At 34.3% G+C, this 18,013-nt stretch overlaps 4 protein-coding genes across 9 annotated transcripts; 2 read left to right on the top strand and 2 right to left on the bottom strand.

Moving 5' to 3' along the window:
* Positions 1-844: 844 nt before the first annotated feature.
* LOC117213904 (FAD synthase-like) lies at positions 845-3,299 on the bottom strand. Of its 2 annotated transcripts, none has more exons than XM_033459591.1 (10): positions 3,191-3,299; positions 3,022-3,116; positions 2,803-2,926; positions 2,619-2,731; positions 2,384-2,527; positions 2,182-2,321; positions 1,910-2,113; positions 1,617-1,811; positions 1,193-1,482; positions 845-1,004 (listed from the first exon to the last, which is right to left on the bottom strand). In XM_033459591.1, exons 1-9 carry the CDS (start codon positions 3,297-3,299, stop codon positions 1,206-1,208), a joined length of 1,401 nt encoding a protein of 466 aa, XP_033315482.1. In that variant the 3' UTR covers positions 845-1,004; positions 1,193-1,205. The 2 variants fall into 2 exon arrangements, with proteins under 2 accessions (XP_033315482.1, XP_033315481.1); XM_033459590.1 differs by having other exon boundaries at positions 1,197-1,482.
* A 140-nt stretch (positions 3,300-3,439) lies between these two features.
* Positions 3,440-5,063, top strand: LOC117213906 (LYR motif-containing protein 9-like). Of its 2 annotated transcripts, none has more exons than XM_033459592.1 (3): positions 3,440-3,911; positions 4,112-4,204; positions 4,318-4,409. In XM_033459592.1, the coding sequence occupies exons 1-3, from the start codon at positions 3,786-3,788 to the stop codon at positions 4,354-4,356; spliced, it is 258 nt and encodes an 85-aa protein (XP_033315483.1). In that variant the 5' UTR covers positions 3,440-3,785; the 3' UTR covers positions 4,357-4,409. The 2 variants fall into 2 exon arrangements, with proteins under 2 accessions (XP_033315483.1, XP_033315484.1); XM_033459593.1 differs by lacking the exon at positions 4,318-4,409 and adding an exon at positions 4,965-5,063 and having other exon boundaries at positions 3,446-3,911.
* LOC117213903 (probable tRNA (uracil-O(2)-)-methyltransferase) lies at positions 4,408-6,446 on the top strand. Its single transcript, XM_033459589.1, has 2 exons — positions 4,408-5,382; positions 5,527-6,446. The coding sequence occupies exons 1-2, from the start codon at positions 4,444-4,446 to the stop codon at positions 6,424-6,426; spliced, it is 1,839 nt and encodes a 612-aa protein (XP_033315480.1). The 5' UTR covers positions 4,408-4,443; the 3' UTR covers positions 6,427-6,446.
* Positions 6,447-6,471: 25 nt separating this feature from the next.
* LOC117213902 (zinc finger protein 236-like) lies at positions 6,472-17,041 on the bottom strand. 4 transcript variants are annotated; one of them, XM_033459585.1, is made up of 24 exons: positions 16,645-17,041; positions 16,453-16,571; positions 16,091-16,378; positions 15,806-15,940; positions 15,518-15,682; positions 14,234-14,365; positions 13,996-14,139; positions 13,805-13,922; positions 13,561-13,703; positions 13,222-13,456; positions 13,066-13,135; positions 12,816-12,951; positions 12,566-12,705; positions 12,115-12,498; positions 11,722-11,956; positions 11,251-11,635; positions 11,023-11,135; positions 10,661-10,927; positions 10,303-10,583; positions 10,005-10,176; positions 9,751-9,863; positions 9,409-9,676; positions 9,044-9,320; positions 6,472-7,859 (listed from the first exon to the last, which is right to left on the bottom strand). In XM_033459585.1, exons 1-24 carry the CDS (start codon positions 16,748-16,750, stop codon positions 6,733-6,735), a joined length of 5,553 nt encoding a protein of 1,850 aa, XP_033315476.1. In that variant the 5' UTR covers positions 16,751-17,041; the 3' UTR covers positions 6,472-6,732. The 4 variants fall into 4 exon arrangements, with proteins under 4 accessions (XP_033315476.1, XP_033315477.1, XP_033315478.1 ...); XM_033459586.1 differs by having other exon boundaries at positions 16,100-16,378; XM_033459587.1 differs by having other exon boundaries at positions 16,489-16,571.
* Between the last annotated feature and the right edge of the window lie 972 nt (positions 17,042-18,013).

Genomic DNA, 18,013 nt, shown 5'->3' with positions numbered 1-18,013 from the left:
TTTTCAGATTTATTATTTTCAGAGATCGTCTACTAAATTTTTGATAAAAAGTAGTAAAAAAAAGAGAGACACAGTTCTGTGGTACGGAGCTTCTAGCGTTAAGCGATGTGTAAGCGATCGCGGAAGAATGATACGTAAAAACAAAGTGCGAATAACGGAATATTCGACTTAAGCAAGTACATCTATTTTCTTTTTATTAACAATAATAATAAATATAAAAAAAACAACTCGTATATAGTAATTAGTATAACGAAGAATATCGCACTGTATATGGTTTATAAATTGTATAACCACACACGCATACACACACACATATAAACTATCTGACTAGCATCATTCATTCGCTTTTCTTACCGTTCTTATCTACTCCACCTTCTCACCATTCTATCATTCACTTTTGTTTTAAGCTTTCAAAAGAAAAAAAGCTAAAAATACTTCAATGCGAAATTAAATTTCAAGAGGATGCGAGCAAGTAACAAAGCTTCTTTTTCTTTGGAACAAAACAATGAGACGTCGCGACTCAACTATGAGTTTAAAATAAATGACATAAATTCATACCAATACGATTTAGGGGTTTAATGAATCTTTTTTAATCGTATCCATCAAAACCTTAAACGTTTAATTAATCCTTTTCCTCCTGCTCATCGTCTTTAAAGATACATTAAAAAGCAATCTATAAACATAGATGTTTTTCCATGTATTTTCTTCGTAACGTATCTCGCCATCCTCGTGATAATCAGGGATTAAAATATGAAGAAACGCAACTTCGATAATTTCTGATAATGTTTCGATTATAAACTGATTTCTAAACAACTTTTGTGTGAATTTGTTTTTATTTACGTCCTTGTTGTATGAAAGAAGACCATTGATTATACAATAATCTGCTATTGAATCAATCAATAAATATAAAATTTAATACGAGATACAGCTATCTCGGTCACACTTCCATTAGCAGCATATTACATATTTTGGCTTATTCTTGCTCTTATTTTTCTGCCCCATACCTATGAAAATAAGTTGTATTTCTTTATACGGGAAACGACTTATATAAATATATACAATATATATGGCAATATCTAACCAAGCATAATCAGAAAGAAACGAAAACAAAAACAAAAGGGTAAACAAAAAAAGAGAGAGGGAGAGTAAATCAGCAAACGAAGTAAGGATAGAAAGACACATTTTTACTTACTTACTTATCGATTTTAATACGTTTTTACTGTATAGTATGGTAAACAGAGTGAGCTAAAGAAATCTTCAATATCGTCATCTGTCCAATCAGTGAGTGGAAAATGTACTTGCACAGACTTAGAACTGTCGTCGTTTAATCGTGCAAGATCATCGTACATTACTCTTTTATTGTTATTCAACCGTTTTCCAACCAATAACACTTGTAATTCTGGTTTTAACACAGCGAAATTGCTTATCGTGTCAGCGGCATCGCTTTCCAAATGTTCTAACTTACATAGCTCGATATTATATCTATCAGATTAGTCAAATTAGTTATGTTCATGTTAGTTTAGATCTATTTTAGAAAATTGATTGTCACGTTCTACATGCAATCCAATATAATTTTTGCTTGTAACAGTTTTGACATGTATCGATATCATACCTACCTGTTTTTAAGTTCATGGAAGAATTCGTCAGTGCCCGACTTTAACATATCAGATTTCAAACAAATTGCACGCAGTTTGAAGTTTGAACAATGTTGCAGTTTGTTACTAGCGATTCGAGCAAGATGTATCATAAGGACTGACTCTTCGCTACCATCCAAATATATCCAAACATTTTCAGGTTTCTTATAATAGTTTCTACAAGGAAAGAAAGAGAAAGAAAACAAAAAAAAATTCGATGACACCTTATAATCGATACAAATAATCGATACTTTTTCCAGTTGTAGATGCATTACACGAATTTCTTAAAGGAACGCTCATAAAATGATCGACGTTGGGACTTTTGAATCCATGCTTCATACTTTGATAGACAATCCACATGTGGCGTACGATCATAATGTACTAGCACATTTCTCGGAATACGATTACAAAACATTGTTTTTGCTGTTTCAGTATCTTTTTCGTTTTCACTTTCTATGGTTACACGCGCTTTATAATATCTACAAAGCGATTTCAATTATCTACCAACTTCTTTATCATTTTTTTGTATTGTAGTCGATTTTATTACCTATTCCATTCCGGATACGAGCCGAAGGTAACAGTTGGACATTCTTGTGCAACTGCATATAAAACATCTGCGAATGATTCCTCTTTTGCATTTATGTAAACTTCAGTTGCTGCAAAACTTTTGTAGCTAGCAAAACATTCCTACAAAAACAAGATCTTTTCTACTCTCGAACAATTATTCAAACGATGTGTGCATATTATACCTTGCAAAATGCCTGAAACGATATTTCAAAAAACATGGGTGAGCCAGGGAAGATGTGAACATTTTCCACCTTTATACACGGATAATTCAGCTTTTTACCTGTGACTTGGTCTATCCCAAATTTAAGTACAGATTTAGTGGGTATCTTAAATTAAGAACCTAGTTTACATCGATCGTCAAACAAGTATTAACATACTATCATTTAATTTACACCATTCATTTGAATCATTACTTACATATGCCATTTTATAAGCCGGTGAAGGGAAAGTTCCATAACTGAAGCAATCTTTTATAATCTTCACTAGCGTTGGGTGATAGTGCAATGAATCGTTAAAGGCCAATGCTAAAGCTGTAAAATATAATTTCATTATAATGAACACTTACTTATGTACTCTTATTAATTTTCAGATTATATTTTACCTTCATATGTAACATCATCGTGAGTTGGTCCTATACCACCGGATGTAAAAACATAGTTGAACATTTTAGAAAAGTATTTTATCTCTTTGGAAATATCTTCAACATTGTCTCGTACGACCGCAGTCTAGGAATAGATAATTAAAATAAAAAATAGTATTAATAGAAAACAACAATACTTGACAGATAAACTATAGACATCATGAATTAAGTTATACCTACTTTCTGAACCTTGACTCCATGATTATAAAGCAGCTTACACGCATAAAAACAATTAGTATCTTTTACTTGCGCTTTTAAAATTTCATCTCCGATTACTAAGTAAAATAAGAACTTAACAGTAAGAAAAGCAGTATATCCAAATATATGATATTAGTAAAGTGTATATTACCGATTATTCCGGCAGTAGGATGCTTTCCACTACTTTTTAATCGAATTATGTTTGTTCGATAACATTTTAATAAAATGTTTACTACCTTGTATCGATGTAAATTTATCATAACGCTTTAATCACACTATTAACAATTATTTGTATATTATCTACATACAATGCTGCTAGAAGATGCTACGCAGCGCCTTCAAACTTAAGTACTTTTGCTTGTGTACATATGTATATACATATCTTTATAAGAGATTTTACAACTATATTTTTACTCTTTGATATATTTATATATTAAAAATACACATGTCATTATACAAAGTCGCTTGAGTTTTCTAATTATATTGTACTAATTATAATCTTCTTTTTATGTTACCACTTTTATTAACTTTAAAGAACGTCCAGTGATTTTACGCTATACTAGGGGTTTCTTTCCTTGTCCTATCATCATATTAATTTCAATTAAAATAGGATGAAAGAAACTGAATCGTAAACAATCGTGCAACTTCGTATTTCTTAACATTCTTACATAAAATTACACAATATAATATTCTTAACATTTAATAATTATTGTTTTTCTTTATATTTTCTCCAACTTTTCACTAAAATGGCAAGTACAAAGTTACGAGAAGCAGCTTTAAAATCGCCCAAACAGCTGTACAAATTTTTGCTGCGAGAATGTGAAAAATTACCAAAAGAAGCACAAGGATTTTATAGACATTCGGTTAAGCAGGTAAATTGTATAACAATTTTCATATTAACAAATACATTTGGAGATCAAATTCACTACTTTCAGTAAAAATAATGAACAATAAAACGTTTAGGTTATGCGGTAAAATATGTAATATTCACACAACGAACATGTGATTAATTTGATTTTCAAGTAAATTTAATTATTTAATAATGATTGGTTTTGTACTCTAATGCTTGCAGAGTTTTAAACAGCATTTAATCGAACCAGATGAGGAGCGTATTCAGCAAATTATGAAAAAGGCAGTACAAGATGCAGATTGGATTGTTAAAAAGGTATATCAATATCAATAATATTATTAATATATATTTTGTGAATGCTTACCATCTTCTTCCTTCCTTCTTTTTTTTACATATCCTAATTATCTGTATTTTAATGTGATTTTTAGTACTCAAAGCGGGAAGAAACAAGTAAACAAACAGACTAACATGTATATAAAGGTAGTATTCACATCGTAGATGCATTCTATAAATTATCCTCTAAAGAAAGGATTTGCAATTGTATCATGTAAAATATGGATTTCAAAACCATAATACGTGATCAAAGCGGAATTAATGCGTCACAATTTTTCAAAGCCATTAGTATATGGCGTCGTAATCCTCAAACTGTAAACCGTAGAATTCTTGCATCTATTGAAATACTGGATATCGAAACTAGCTGCGATATCTTCCAAATTTTTCAGCGTATTAATACCCTGGATATTTCAACTTTAAGTACAGATCATCAAACAGACAACATTGATAACATAAAATTACTAGAAGTACTGCACATTTCTGATCAGGTGGCTGTTACAGCCAAAAGGAAGGTTCACTTATATGTGGCAAAGCAGTTGCCACGTATGCCACACATATTTTCCAGTGGTATTGAATTTCTTTTATCCAATAATGAAGAGGGTTGCATAATAAATGTCCACAAACCCTTTCTCTCGCATAAACAGTCTCTTGGTGCTAAAATAGCATTTATGTTACAACAAGGAACAGACGGTTATACATCCCTTAGTGTCTATGGAGAGAATAACATTATATCCGATTTCAGCATTGAATGGTTAAAGCAGAAACTTTTCCCATGTATCCTGAAATGGGCAAGAAGCAGTGACTCAGAAAGAACATCGATCCCGTTGACTTCATTGAATCTCGTATCAGCTGAAAAATATGCAAAATTGTATTGTAAGTTGAAGGAGAAATATGGTACGAAATTGATAAAAAACTGGCCTGAAAGTACAGATCCAACGAAATTTGTTTATGAGGATATTGCAATCGCTGCCTATTTACTGTTATTGTGGGAGAAAGAGAGATTTGAAAAGAAAACTAATAATTTACAATCGTTTCTCGATTTGGGATGCGGTAATGGTTTACTCGTGCACATCCTATTTAACGAAGGTCACCGCGGATTAGGAATTGATTTGCGAAGGAGGAAAATATGGGATTTATACCCACCTGAAACTCCATTGCAAGTATGTATGAGTATTATTTATATAAATTTTGTAATACAAATATTAATAGCAACTTATTTCATCTTATGTACATACATATATACGTGATTACGTATCTTCGATCTTACGATCGATTGATTAAATTTACTAAAACGTTTTGTACAGGTTTCTACCGTTGTTCCATCGTCTACGACTGTATATCCGGAAGTAGACTGGATCATAGGAAACCATTCAGACGAGTTAACACCATGGATTCCGATAATTGCTGCACGTAGCTCTAACAACTGTCGTTTCTTTTTATTACCCTGTTGTCCATATGAACTTAATGGCGCAAAGTATCAAAGGTACTGTGCCTCGAAAAGTCAATATTCGGAGTACATTGATTATGTGAGAAGTATATGCATCCAATGTGGTTTTACAACACATCTTGATAAATTAAGAATTCCCTCTACGAAACGAATATGCCTGATTGGATGGGAAAGAACGCCCGAAGGGGTTAAAGAACTCGAAGATCGTATTCAACAAATGCTAAGTACAAAGACAACTTTGACTTGGCAAAAATACGAATTGAGTGATAAAACAGTCGATAGTGAAATAGTTGAAGAATGGACTTGTGACTTTAAGCCAAGGGACAAAGTGGAAAAAGTACGAAATTGTACACAATTAGACAAAACATTAATTGCAAATATTGTTGATATCGTATCGAATCAGTTGCTTCATGAAGGTCGCATTATGACTATCGAAGGAACACCCAAAAAACTTTGGAACGCTGGCAGATGCCTTGAATTACGTGAAATAGCTGAATCAATTCCTAAAGAAGCTATGATACATTTGCGAAAAGAATGCGGAGGTCTTCAAACTTTACTAAAAAATCATAGCTATATATTTCGTGTTACTCAAGGAAGGGTAGAATTTAGAATACCTGGAACAGGAGGAAGAATTAATGAAAAATCAAAAAAATATAAGTTACCATTGCCATGCACGAAGACTAAACCCTGTTGGTTTTATAAAAATCATCCGAATGGTTGTCCTGTAACTGAAACAAAATGTAATTACAAACATTAATATGATACCTTGATCAAACAGTTGTGTTTTAATATTAAAACGACATTACACGTTAAAAATTTATTTTTGCTTTCATATAAATCGGCGAACGTTTTATACATTGGATGCGACGACAGATTATATTTATTTGCGAGATAGTATCGAGTAATTATTTAACATATTAAATAGTAACGTAAATAAGAAGAATGTCGAAATATTATTGTCTCTATCATTTAATCAATATTCTATCGCAGTTAACAATTTTTGTCGAAGGCATAAAATTTAATTAAAGAGTAAAATGATAGTTTTTGTACCAGATGCATATTACTATTTAAGCAGCTCTACAAACGATATGTTGTCTAAATTTAGACTCTTAGCTTCGATCGTGTTTTCCTGAAGAGATGTTTTAGGTAGGAAGGATTGACGGCTACGTTTCCATTTCCTGATGTCAACAGTATCCAGTTGATGTACGCGTTTAACATGTGTTCGAAGATTGCCTTTTTGCGTAAAAGAATATTCACAGTACGAACAAGCGTAGGGTCGATCGCCAGTGTGGTGTTTTTGATGCATCTGTAGAGTTGACTTTTGGGCAAATGATTTCGTACATAGATCACACTTGTATGGCCGTTCACCCGTATGAATTCGTTTATGTCTTTCGACTTGATACGGTTTTGTAAATATTTTCCCACAAATGTCGCATTCCTTTTTCGATGGATTCCCTTTAATCGTCGGTTTATTGGCTACTACTGGTAACGTTTCTTCCGTAATCACCTTTGAAAATGGTTCCAGCTGTCGTTCCAATGAAGGTGTCACGGTTGATATCGCTAAAAGACAATTATTTGCTGGCGTTTTTAACATTTGTTCTATATGAATTTCATCCTTGGCATGTTGTTCGTTAGTATCAGATACGACGCTGGGTGTTGTTAGTGCACACCCAGTATCGGGAACCCCAGCCGGTCGATGCTGCGAATTGTTAGCTGGTGATGCAGATGATTGTGATAACAACGATTCTTCGGTTTGTATAGTAACAAGACCATTTGTCAGAAGAAAGTGTAAATTCGTAACTAACTGATTGTTTTCGTTTATGGACACTATCGTTTGATTGTTGTTCGATACGATACCTTCTGTATCGAAATTAATTTGATCAGATAAACAGGAAGCAGCTGTTTCAATACTATATGCCTCTAAATGGGACGTTAATCCTGCAACTGCCTGTGATAGCTGCTGCTCCTGTGCTATTTGCTGCTTTGGCTCAAAATTATTCATTTTCTCTTCCTTTCCGTCACATTTCTCAAGATCAGTCGCTACTTCAGCTATGACTGCAACCTTCAAATGTCTTTGTTTTCTCTTTGGATTATCTTTGTGTTCGCGTGCATGTTTCAATAAGTGTACTTTCCTATGGCCGGATGTTCGAAATCGCGAATCGCATATAGGGCATCTAAATGGTTTCGAACCTTCAGAAACATTGATCAAAATTTATTAAACAATTTACAGAAATATAGGAAAGAAATAGTCGATACTACTTATTTATATATGTCGGATTTTCATTAGAATTAAGGTTAGGGGCGTGAAACGAATCTTCATTTGGATTACACATTGTCGTTATGCAATAGAGAAGACATTGACTAGTGCAAATACGATTATTACAGAATGTGACAAGTAACAGTGGTAATTAGATACTCGAGAAGCTAATGACAATGATCCTAGGTTCAATAACGAATCCGCGGTCAACGGGATAACAGGATGCGCTTTCTTCCAAAGCCCAAATCGTACTCGACTTGCTTGGCTACGATGGAAGTATAACTAAACTAACTTTTTGTTAAAACGTGGAATATCCACCGAGCGTACAGACGCTAAGTAACTCGCCAATACGACCTCACGAGAGAATGACTTTCCGTCGCGATGATGCTGCAGAGGAAAACTATGATGGGGTGTGTCTAAGGACACGAGGTCATCGGATTCATCGAGGATAGTTTTCGTTCAGAAAGTGAGGGAAATTAACGTTGCTGTTAATTGGTCAATTTCCATGTCGGTGGTTAGAAAAGGATGCTAGCCGTCCTTGAGGGAAGGTTGCTAGCGGGAAGCGTCGTTCGTTGAAAAATAGATCTCCCCTATCTTCCCCTAGTTGGGACAAAGACTGTTTATCTGTTCAAAGGACTTTAGGTAACTAAATCTTAATGTTTATAACGGCTCTCAGGCTAGCTGAACATGTACTGTGGAGATGCGTCGGCATCTGGTAACCATCATACCCGAAGAATAGGGTCTGCGTATGGCGAGCCACGTGACAGAAACCGTTGGAATGTTTACTGTCGCGTGCCGCTACAAATATTTCTTTTAAGGAGAGCTATAGAATTACTCCATACCTTTGTTAGACAAAGCGTTCATCCCGTGACCGCGGCTACGTTCGGCGACTGGTTGTTGCCTCGAGCCCAAGCTCATTATCACAAATCTCGAACAAATACAATCGGATCGAATGACGACAATTGTTTAATGACGCCTATGATAGAATCTAGATTACGGTGTTAAGGGATTTTCCCGAAATTCCAAAGGGAAAGCTCCGATGTACTTTCATCTCCGACATATATAACATATTATTATTATACAGAATGAAAACTTGAATAGTAATTATTCAACTTACCGGTATGTAAACGCATGTGAACTTTCAAGCTACCTTTAGTCGCAAATAAACTATTGCACACATGGCAGCGAAATGTCTTTTTTCCCGTATGAACTTTTGTATGAGAATCCAAAGTACATTTTACGGCAAAACTTTTACTGCAATAATCGCACTTGTATGGTCGTTCTCCTGTGTGTGTGCGTACATGTCTTATAAGATCGCTTGGCTTGCGAAAAGTTTTCGGACAATATTTACATTTGTTTGTATACTCTTTTCGTTCCTTCTTTTCCAACAAAATCTATATTGCGTATAAAAAAATTCAGTTAATAATCCTTTGTCAGCGTTCCGTTTTGCTACAACGTAGCAATAACTAATAAGAAACTTACTTCTACTTGATCCATTACTTCTTTTTCAGCTACTGTATCCAACAGAACTTTCTCAGAAACGGCAGAATCGGGTTCTATCATAATATTATGTAATGGTGAATGATCATTTGCAATCCGCGGTTGATGCACTTCCGATAAAAACGTCGAATTATCTGAATTATCATTCATCCCTGAAGCATTCCATATTGAAGTTTCATGAATTTTACTATGTGATAGTAATTGGATCCTATTGTTAAACTGCTTCTCACACGATAAACATTTAAATGGTCTACAAAAAAAACATAACAAAGTACAATAATCAATTATAATTCATGCCAATGTAACATTTTTTTCGACACTCACTGCTTGACGACATGAATCTTCGAATGTCTATTTAATCCACCATTTGTGTAAAATTTAGAAGAGCACTCTGTGCACTGATATTCCTTCGTTCCGCGATGGCTTGTCAAATGTTCCTTACAGCAAAAAAATACCTTCATTAAAGATTGACGACGTCAACAATTAAATGTAACGGAGAACACACACGGACCGAATTAGCGAAACATAACGACTAGGAGAAGAAAGAAAACATCTATTATTTATTTTAAGATATTTACCTTTAAACCAACTGTCGTGAATCCTTGTTGGCTACACATGTGACACTGTAATAGAGATTGTCCACGGGATATTTTGCCCGTAGCGGTTTTAACGATTTCTGGAACATCGGATGACAAAGCGTGCATATTTGACTGAATCTTGAAATCTTGTGATGTTCCCCGAAAGTCTTCTCTACGCAAATTGAATATTTGTTTTCACTGTAATTGTTTCTGATTTGTTCGCGATAAATACATATATTAGAACAGCATATGTGTAAAGAGGGTAGACAGCTGAAAAAAGAAACTAACGAAAACTTACGTAAAGAATATCGGGTTGATTATACATTGTTTGTGAATACTGTTCTTCTGGGTTTCTTCTACAGTAAATTCATTTGTTATATTCTCTTTTTTGGAGAAGTTTGGCTGGGAAACAAATACAACCGTTTGCACACCAGACTTTTCTGATTGTTCAACATTTATGTTATCTGGTGTTGTAACACAAACAGAAAGATGATGTTCATCTTTTACATTTCTAGGTAGTATACTCGCCATACTAGTTGAATTTCTTGTATCTAGTCCAATGTCAATTTCAGTATCCGACTAACAGATAAGATCTTTATTGGTTTCACATTCTCTGTAACGAAGACAATTTATAGAAAAAGAAATCTTTATCTTACTTGCAAAGTAATATGGTCCATCTCAAATGAATCTAATTGCGTCGAAAATACATGTTCTCCAGCTGATTCTACGTTACTATTACAGTTACTGTTATTATTATTTTCATATATAACATTCAATACAGGTTGCTGTTGCTCTTTCATATGACTAAAATCACTCGTGTTTGTACTACTCGAATGTCTCGAGTGATTACCTCCCAAGTTAAGATTCATCCCGATATTAAAAAACTGTTGATTTAAAGTTTCTTCTATTTCTCGTATACTTTCCTATCGAAACAAAACGGATTTTAATGCCGAAGAGTAATTACAACGAACACCTTTTACTTTATTTACTGACAACTTGGTACTATGATATACAATACCGGTGTAAGTGTCTGATCGCCAGAGTAAACGGGCAACGTGACTGAACCAGCTTCATCAGCTTGTAATATTGGTGAATTTTCAAGATTTGTTACAGCTATTCCCGCTACATTTTCTAAAAACAAAAGAACAAAAGAAGAGAAAAGTGCATACAAGATTAACAAGCTTATACAAAATAAAAAAATATGATTTCCTGATACGTATAACACACATACGAATTTGAAACATACGATTAATAAACGTTGTAGTATCGCAATTTGTTGCTAAAACTGGTCTTATTTTTTCCTTTCCTTCAGTTATATTTTGAAACTCGGGAAAAGCTTGTGAAAGCTCTGATCCGAGCTGTGATTGAAATGATAATTCAACCGATCCAAGACGAGAAAGTGCAAGATTATCTGAAAACGTAGAAGAGGAAGTTGTGACGGTGGTAGGGGTGGTACTGGTAGTGGCAGTGGTAGTGACGGAGATGTTGCTGGTAATAGTGGAATTAATTGTAGTGATAGAGGCAGAAGAGGAGGAAGACGATTCAAGAGCCGCTTCTTGTTTAGAACTTTCCTTCATATTTGACTTGTCTGAAGCTTGTTCTTGTATTCTGATTTTCTGTTGTTCCAATTGCTACGAATTCAGAGAAAAACATAATGTTTCATGGTTAATGACGAATCCAATTTTTGTTTTCTTTTCTTCTGTAATAGATACTATACCCGTTGTGCCAGTTCATGCTTATGTATTTTCATGTGTTTCCGACAATTGACGTAAGTTTTGAAAGTCTTGTGACAATAAGGGCACATGAATGGTCTTTTATTACTGTGAGTAACCAAGTGTCTTTTCATGCTGCTTTGTGTAGAAAATTTCGCATTACAAAGAGAACAACCGTATGGTCTCGAATCTTCGTGAGTATGCAAATGCGATTTTAGAACACTATTCGATGTAAATCTCCTGAAATGATTTAAAAAGATTTATTACTGATTGAATAATACTCTTGTTAACAATTTATGTGCACAAAAAGAAAGGAGAAACAAGAAATTTATTAGATGTATGTTTTAAAGGAAGAAAGAGGAGAGATAATAAATCGAAAAAAAATTTTGCGCATGTACCTATCGCATTTTGTGCATTTATATGGACGTTCTCCAGTGTGGCGGCGATGATGTTGCTTCAAGTGACTGATCTTTCTAAATGCCGCCTGACAAATCCAACATTTGTGGGGTCTGGCATGATCAGTAGATGTATCATAAGCACGTTTTTCCTTTCCCGAAGATACCACGGAAATTTTATTTCCTGTATCACTAATTACCAACGGTTCTTGCAAGATAACTTGAGGAACCAAGCTTTCTGCTTCCGGTGATAATTTTAATTTACCCTTTATTTGATTTTTCGATTGATCAGTGGGATAAATGTCAGCATCAATTACTGCATATGTGTCGGGATCCTTATCATTGTCAGTGGTTTTATTTGAACAATTTTCGGACTTTGCATGCAATCTATTATAAAAGGCTTATTTGCATGTCATCCGATTCTATTATAAGAAAAAATGTAACAGTCACTTACCTAGTATGTGCAATTAAACTACTATGGCACACGAATGCTTTCTCGCAGGAACCACAAGCGTAACGTTTAACGCTTGAATGCGTACGTTCGTGTGCTATCATAGTAGATTTCAAAGCGAACGAACGATAACAGTGGGTGCACTAAAGATACAAATAAATATAAATGTTAAAAAAAAAATCTAAGATAAAGTAAGTAAAAAAAGATCTCTTCAAGATATGTAAAAAATGTTTTAATGTGCACATATAAGTACCTTAAAAGGCTTTTCTTGCGTATGAACACGCAAATGGCGTATCAAATCTGATGGTTTTTTGAATTCTTTGTGACAAAATGTACACGCGTACCATCTCACGTTTCCTACGCATCGTTGTTTTATTGTCAAATATTTTCTAAAGGAATAGCAAGAAGGAAAAACGATTTATATCAACTATTTGCTTTTTGCAATACACTTGCTTTTAACGATAAATTTTTTTATGCTTTTAGGTACATATAAAACGGATTACCTCGTATCACCATCAGGCGCTCGATCCAATAATGTTACAAAATTAACACGAGCTCCAAACTTCTTTATCTCTGATATACCGTTAATAAACAAAACATAATTAATTATTAAAAATAATTATGCCATAATCTTGTAGTTTATCGAGTGTAATGCGTACCTTCAGAAGCAATTTTATTTTTACTAGGAAGACCACTGTTTTTCAATGCTTGTTGTAAAATATCCTTTTTCGTTACGTTTTCCGATAATAAACGCGGTTCGAAATTTGACGATTCTGTAGTCTGATGAATGTCGGATTCTAAAGATGCCAGTTGTGTTATAACACTATCAACTGTTGAACGTATATCAGACTCCACGGTATTACTCGAATGAGTATTGTCATTAATGCTATTCTCCTAAAAATGTCATTGCACATCGATCTAATGATTTCAATGCATTGTAGCATTAATAACAAATGAACTGAGAGACATGTCAAGTAATAATTTTGGTCATAAATTACCTCGTTTACATCGGTATGCGTACGTTTCATGTGACCATTCAAACTGCCGAGTTTTTTAAACACGCATGAACAATAATTACATCCGTATATAGGTTCTCCCTCTGGGACATTGTGAACTCTCATTATATGAGCATTCAAATTACCTGGAAGTATTCATATTTATGTATAAATAGAAGTAAGAGTGACTTAAAGAATAAATAAATAGCAATAAATTCAATCGTAAACAGTTATTGTAAAAAATTACCTTTCTGACTAAACTTGGCATTGCAAAACTCACAAGCATGAGGTCGAATACCATTGTGTCGCCACGTATGAATTTGCAGCGAACTCTTTTGCGTGAATGCACGACCGCAGTCTGTACACTTTGAAATTAAACAAAATTTAGATCATTTATCATCCAAAAAATACAATTACACAAAGTGAAAATTAGGTTACTTTGAAAGGTTTTTCACCAGTATGCACTCTAATATGCCGCATCAATTGACTTGGCTTTTGAAAAGACTTCAAACATATGGTACACTTATACATTGTTTTGTGTTTTGTCCCTCTTTTCGTTTGTTTTACTACTTTTGTCTGCAACTAAAGACAAAATAGTGGTACAAATTATATCAACCTCGCCAGAATCCTCTGGGAATCGTCACTTGGAATACATTTGACACTGGTAGCATCTTACCCTATAGTGCTCACGAATATGAAGTCTATATAAGGCGGGTTGACTGAACTGTTTATTACATAATTTACATTTTCGTACTTCTTCAATCGTCCACTTTTCCCCATGTAGCTTTAAATGTGCATCTAATTGAGTCTATAATGTTCAAGATTAAAGTATATCGTCAATAATTTTTAATTTGCCATTGATTTTCGAAAGAATAACTATTTTCATTTTTATTTTCTTATCTTTATTGAATTAAGACAAGATTATACTGTGAATAAATCAATTAGCAATTAAAATGTTTATTAATATGTCGGGTTTACATTAGAATTAGGGTTAGGCGCGTGAAACGAATCTTCGTTTGGATTACACGTTATCGTTATGCAATAGAGAAGACATTGACTAGTGCAAATACGATTATCATAGAACCGGATAAGTAACCGTGATAATTAGATACTCGAGAAACTAATGACAATGATCCTAGGTTCAATAACGAATCCGCGGTCGACGGGATGATAGATGAACGTGCTTACAAATTCTAAGTCAGACGCGTAATATTCACTGATCGTAAGGGGTTACTCTCTTCGTCGACGAGATCGCAAGAGAATGAATTTCCGTCCCGATGATGCCACAGAGAAAAACTATATTGGGGTGTGTCTAAGGACACGAGATCATCGGATTCGTCGAGGATAGCCTTCGTTCAGAAAGTAAGGGAAATTGGCGCTGCTGCTAATTGGTCAATCTCCACATCGGTGGTTAGAAAAAGATGCTAGCCGCCCTCGAGGGAAAGTTGCTAGTGGGAGACGTCGTTCGTTGAAAAAAAGGTCTCCTCTATCTTCTCGTAGTTGGGACACAGACTGTTTGTTTGAAGGACTTTAGTTAGCTAAATCTTAAGATTTATAACGGGCCCTCAGGCTAGCTGAACGTGTACTGCGGAGACGCATCGACAATCATCTTACTCGAAGAATAGGATCTGCGTGTGGCGAGCCACGGGACAGAAGCCGTCGGAATGTTTGCTGTCGCGTGCCGCCACAAATATTTCTTTTAAGGAGAGCTATAGAATTACTCCATACCTTTGTTAGACAAAGCGTTCATCCCGTGACCGCGGCTACGTTTGGCGACTGGCTGTCGCCTCGAGCCCAAACTCATTATCACAAATCTCGAACAAATACAATCGGATCGAATGACGACAATTGTTTAATGACGCCTATGATAGAATCTAGATTACGGTGTTAAGGGATTTTCCCGAAATTCCAAAGGGAAAGCTCCGATGTACTTTCATCTCCGACAAATATTAATACTGACCTTTGTCGAGAAAGCATCTTCGCATTCTGTACAGAATAAGTTTTCTTCTTTTTCATGTAACAACATATGAGACTTTAAGCTAGCCATTCTTGCAAATTTTTTCCCACATTCTGGACATTTCGGTTCACCTGTATTATGCGTTGCCATGTGAAGTGTAAAATTTGTCTGCAACATTAATATAAAATAACAACAAAATTTCTATCTAGAGTATACATTCCATTATATAATATGTTAATGTTGAAAGTATCAAATGAAACATTGAACGAAGAGGAATAGAATTATTACTACCGGCACGTTGAACGATGCAGAACATTTTGGACATCGATGTGGTTTTTCTTCTGCATGATTTTCCATATGTTTCCGATATAATGTTTGTTTACCAAATTCTTGATGGCAAATATCGCATATTAAACTATCTGTGTCCTAATGCAAAAAAGATTTGTTCTCTGTTACCTTTATACCATATAATGATTGAAAGATCAAATACATCGTATGTAATGGATTATTAATTGTACATATAATTTATTTGTAATCGCATATGGGAAAATAAAATGTAAGCAATTTCAAAATTACTTGAATTACTTGCAAAGAAATTGCTTTGTTTTTCTTGGGCCTTCCAGGGCTATTTTTTTTCACAGATGTATTAATTGGCTTCTGTTTACAAATTTTTCCATCCTTTTCGCTAGCTACTGAATCATTCGAAGAAAGAGACTGATATTCTTGCGTAACTGTTTCCTTGCATGTTAATTCTCTGCATGATGGTATTTGATCAATGCTATTAGGCTCAGACTCAAAATTTTGTGTTGATTGCTGAAGTTCTGACTCATTGACAATATTTTCAACGCTTATTTGAAAAACAGGCTGAAATAGCAAACAACTGAAAAATAAAAGCTTCTTCTGTAAGATAAATAACGAAGCATAAGATAACAATGTACCGAATGTAATATTAGATTTCCATTAAAATTTTTTACATCTACTAGCGGCGATGCTGCTTCACTTTGTCCAACAAGCATAACTGGAGTTGCAACAATTTCCAACATACCGTCTTTATGTTCTGCAAAGTTTACAATGAATTGCTATAAGTGTTTGTTGCGAACATTTCCAATTTTATTGTCACAGACTCTTACCAGTTACTGCTAAAAGCGTTCGGCCATCCTCAGTAGCAACGAGATTTATAGGTATTGTATCGACATGTGAAGGTGATTCTGTAACTACACTGTGTCGCGTCAACATTTTTTCTCTATTTCAAAATGGTATACGACTCGTAAAGAAAATAATTCTTTAGATACAATCGCGCATAACGAGAAAAACAGTGATGACAATTCTGAACCACTAGGCACATTCACAAAGATTTCTCATTGTATTAGATACTCTAGGAAAGTTCTGACATAATTCAAATGTTCGAATTTCTTTTGAAAAATGCATAACTCAATTTTCCTAGCGGACTTAATCAACTTAACCTATACTTTTACGATATGAGAGGTTAACTTGAATGATGGGTATCATTAACCATTAGCTAAATATAAGATAGACTTGACATTATATGGGACTTTGTGTCTCATGTTCTGAAATACCGACCTCAAAAAAATCCGAGTATATAAGATAGGTATAGAAGGAAATTGGGAAGAAGTCTCCTGGAAGGACTGCACACCTGATTGGTTTTTTTTACAAACTTTACACAGTCACAAAGTTAAGCACGTGTATTGGCCGAACGTGTCACATAACAAATAAAACAATGTATCAACGCGTGTAACGGTAGCGATAGAGAACAGTGCAGTACCTCTTACACCTCCCTCATCTCTGTGTCGTCTCGTGAAATTTTTTTACAGTTCCGCATTTTTACTGCCACGTCTATTATAGTCGCATCTTTAATAATGTGTCTTGAAAATGATAAAAGGATCATGTTACCTTCCCAAAATATGGGATACTAAAATACATTACATATTAGGTCTATTCTCTATTTTGTCTATGGTCGTACATTTCACGATGATTACTTATCATACATAGATCTCGTTAATAAAAACTTGACTCGTGGAAAATGAACATGGAAGACGATAAATTTCTTGTTCTTGTAAATCAGGCAGAGATGAGCACCGTTCTTTTTTAGACATATCTATAGAATCCAATACTATGGAGCAAAATCATAAAAGTGTGATAACAATACGTAAATACTACGCACTCTGGCGTTTTTAAAAGTTTGATGTTCATTTACAATCATTCAAAACTAAAACTAATTTGAAACATTCAAAACATTCTAAAACTAATTTAAAACTTGTAACATTTCTAAATTTTACGTAACTGTACTTTACTTTCGCTCAAAATTGTATGTTTTTATTTTATACAGAAGTTCGTGTCTTTTGAAAATTGACGATGATAGAGCAATGCTTCCAGATTTGTGTTTAGGGCGAGCAACTCTATAAGGATAACCCAGTGGATATTGCAGAATAGAAAATAAATATCTTTTTGTTGAACAGTGTTATAGGCAGCATCTTTATT

This window comes from Bombus bifarius, unplaced genomic scaffold (genome assembly GCF_011952205.1).
Source record: "Bombus bifarius isolate JDL3187 unplaced genomic scaffold, Bbif_JDL3187 scf7180000009145, whole genome shotgun sequence".
NCBI lineage: Eukaryota > Metazoa > Arthropoda > Insecta > Hymenoptera > Apidae > Bombus > Bombus bifarius.
Note: the sequence above shows the minus strand (reverse complement) of the source record. Positions and strands in the feature narration are given on the sequence as shown.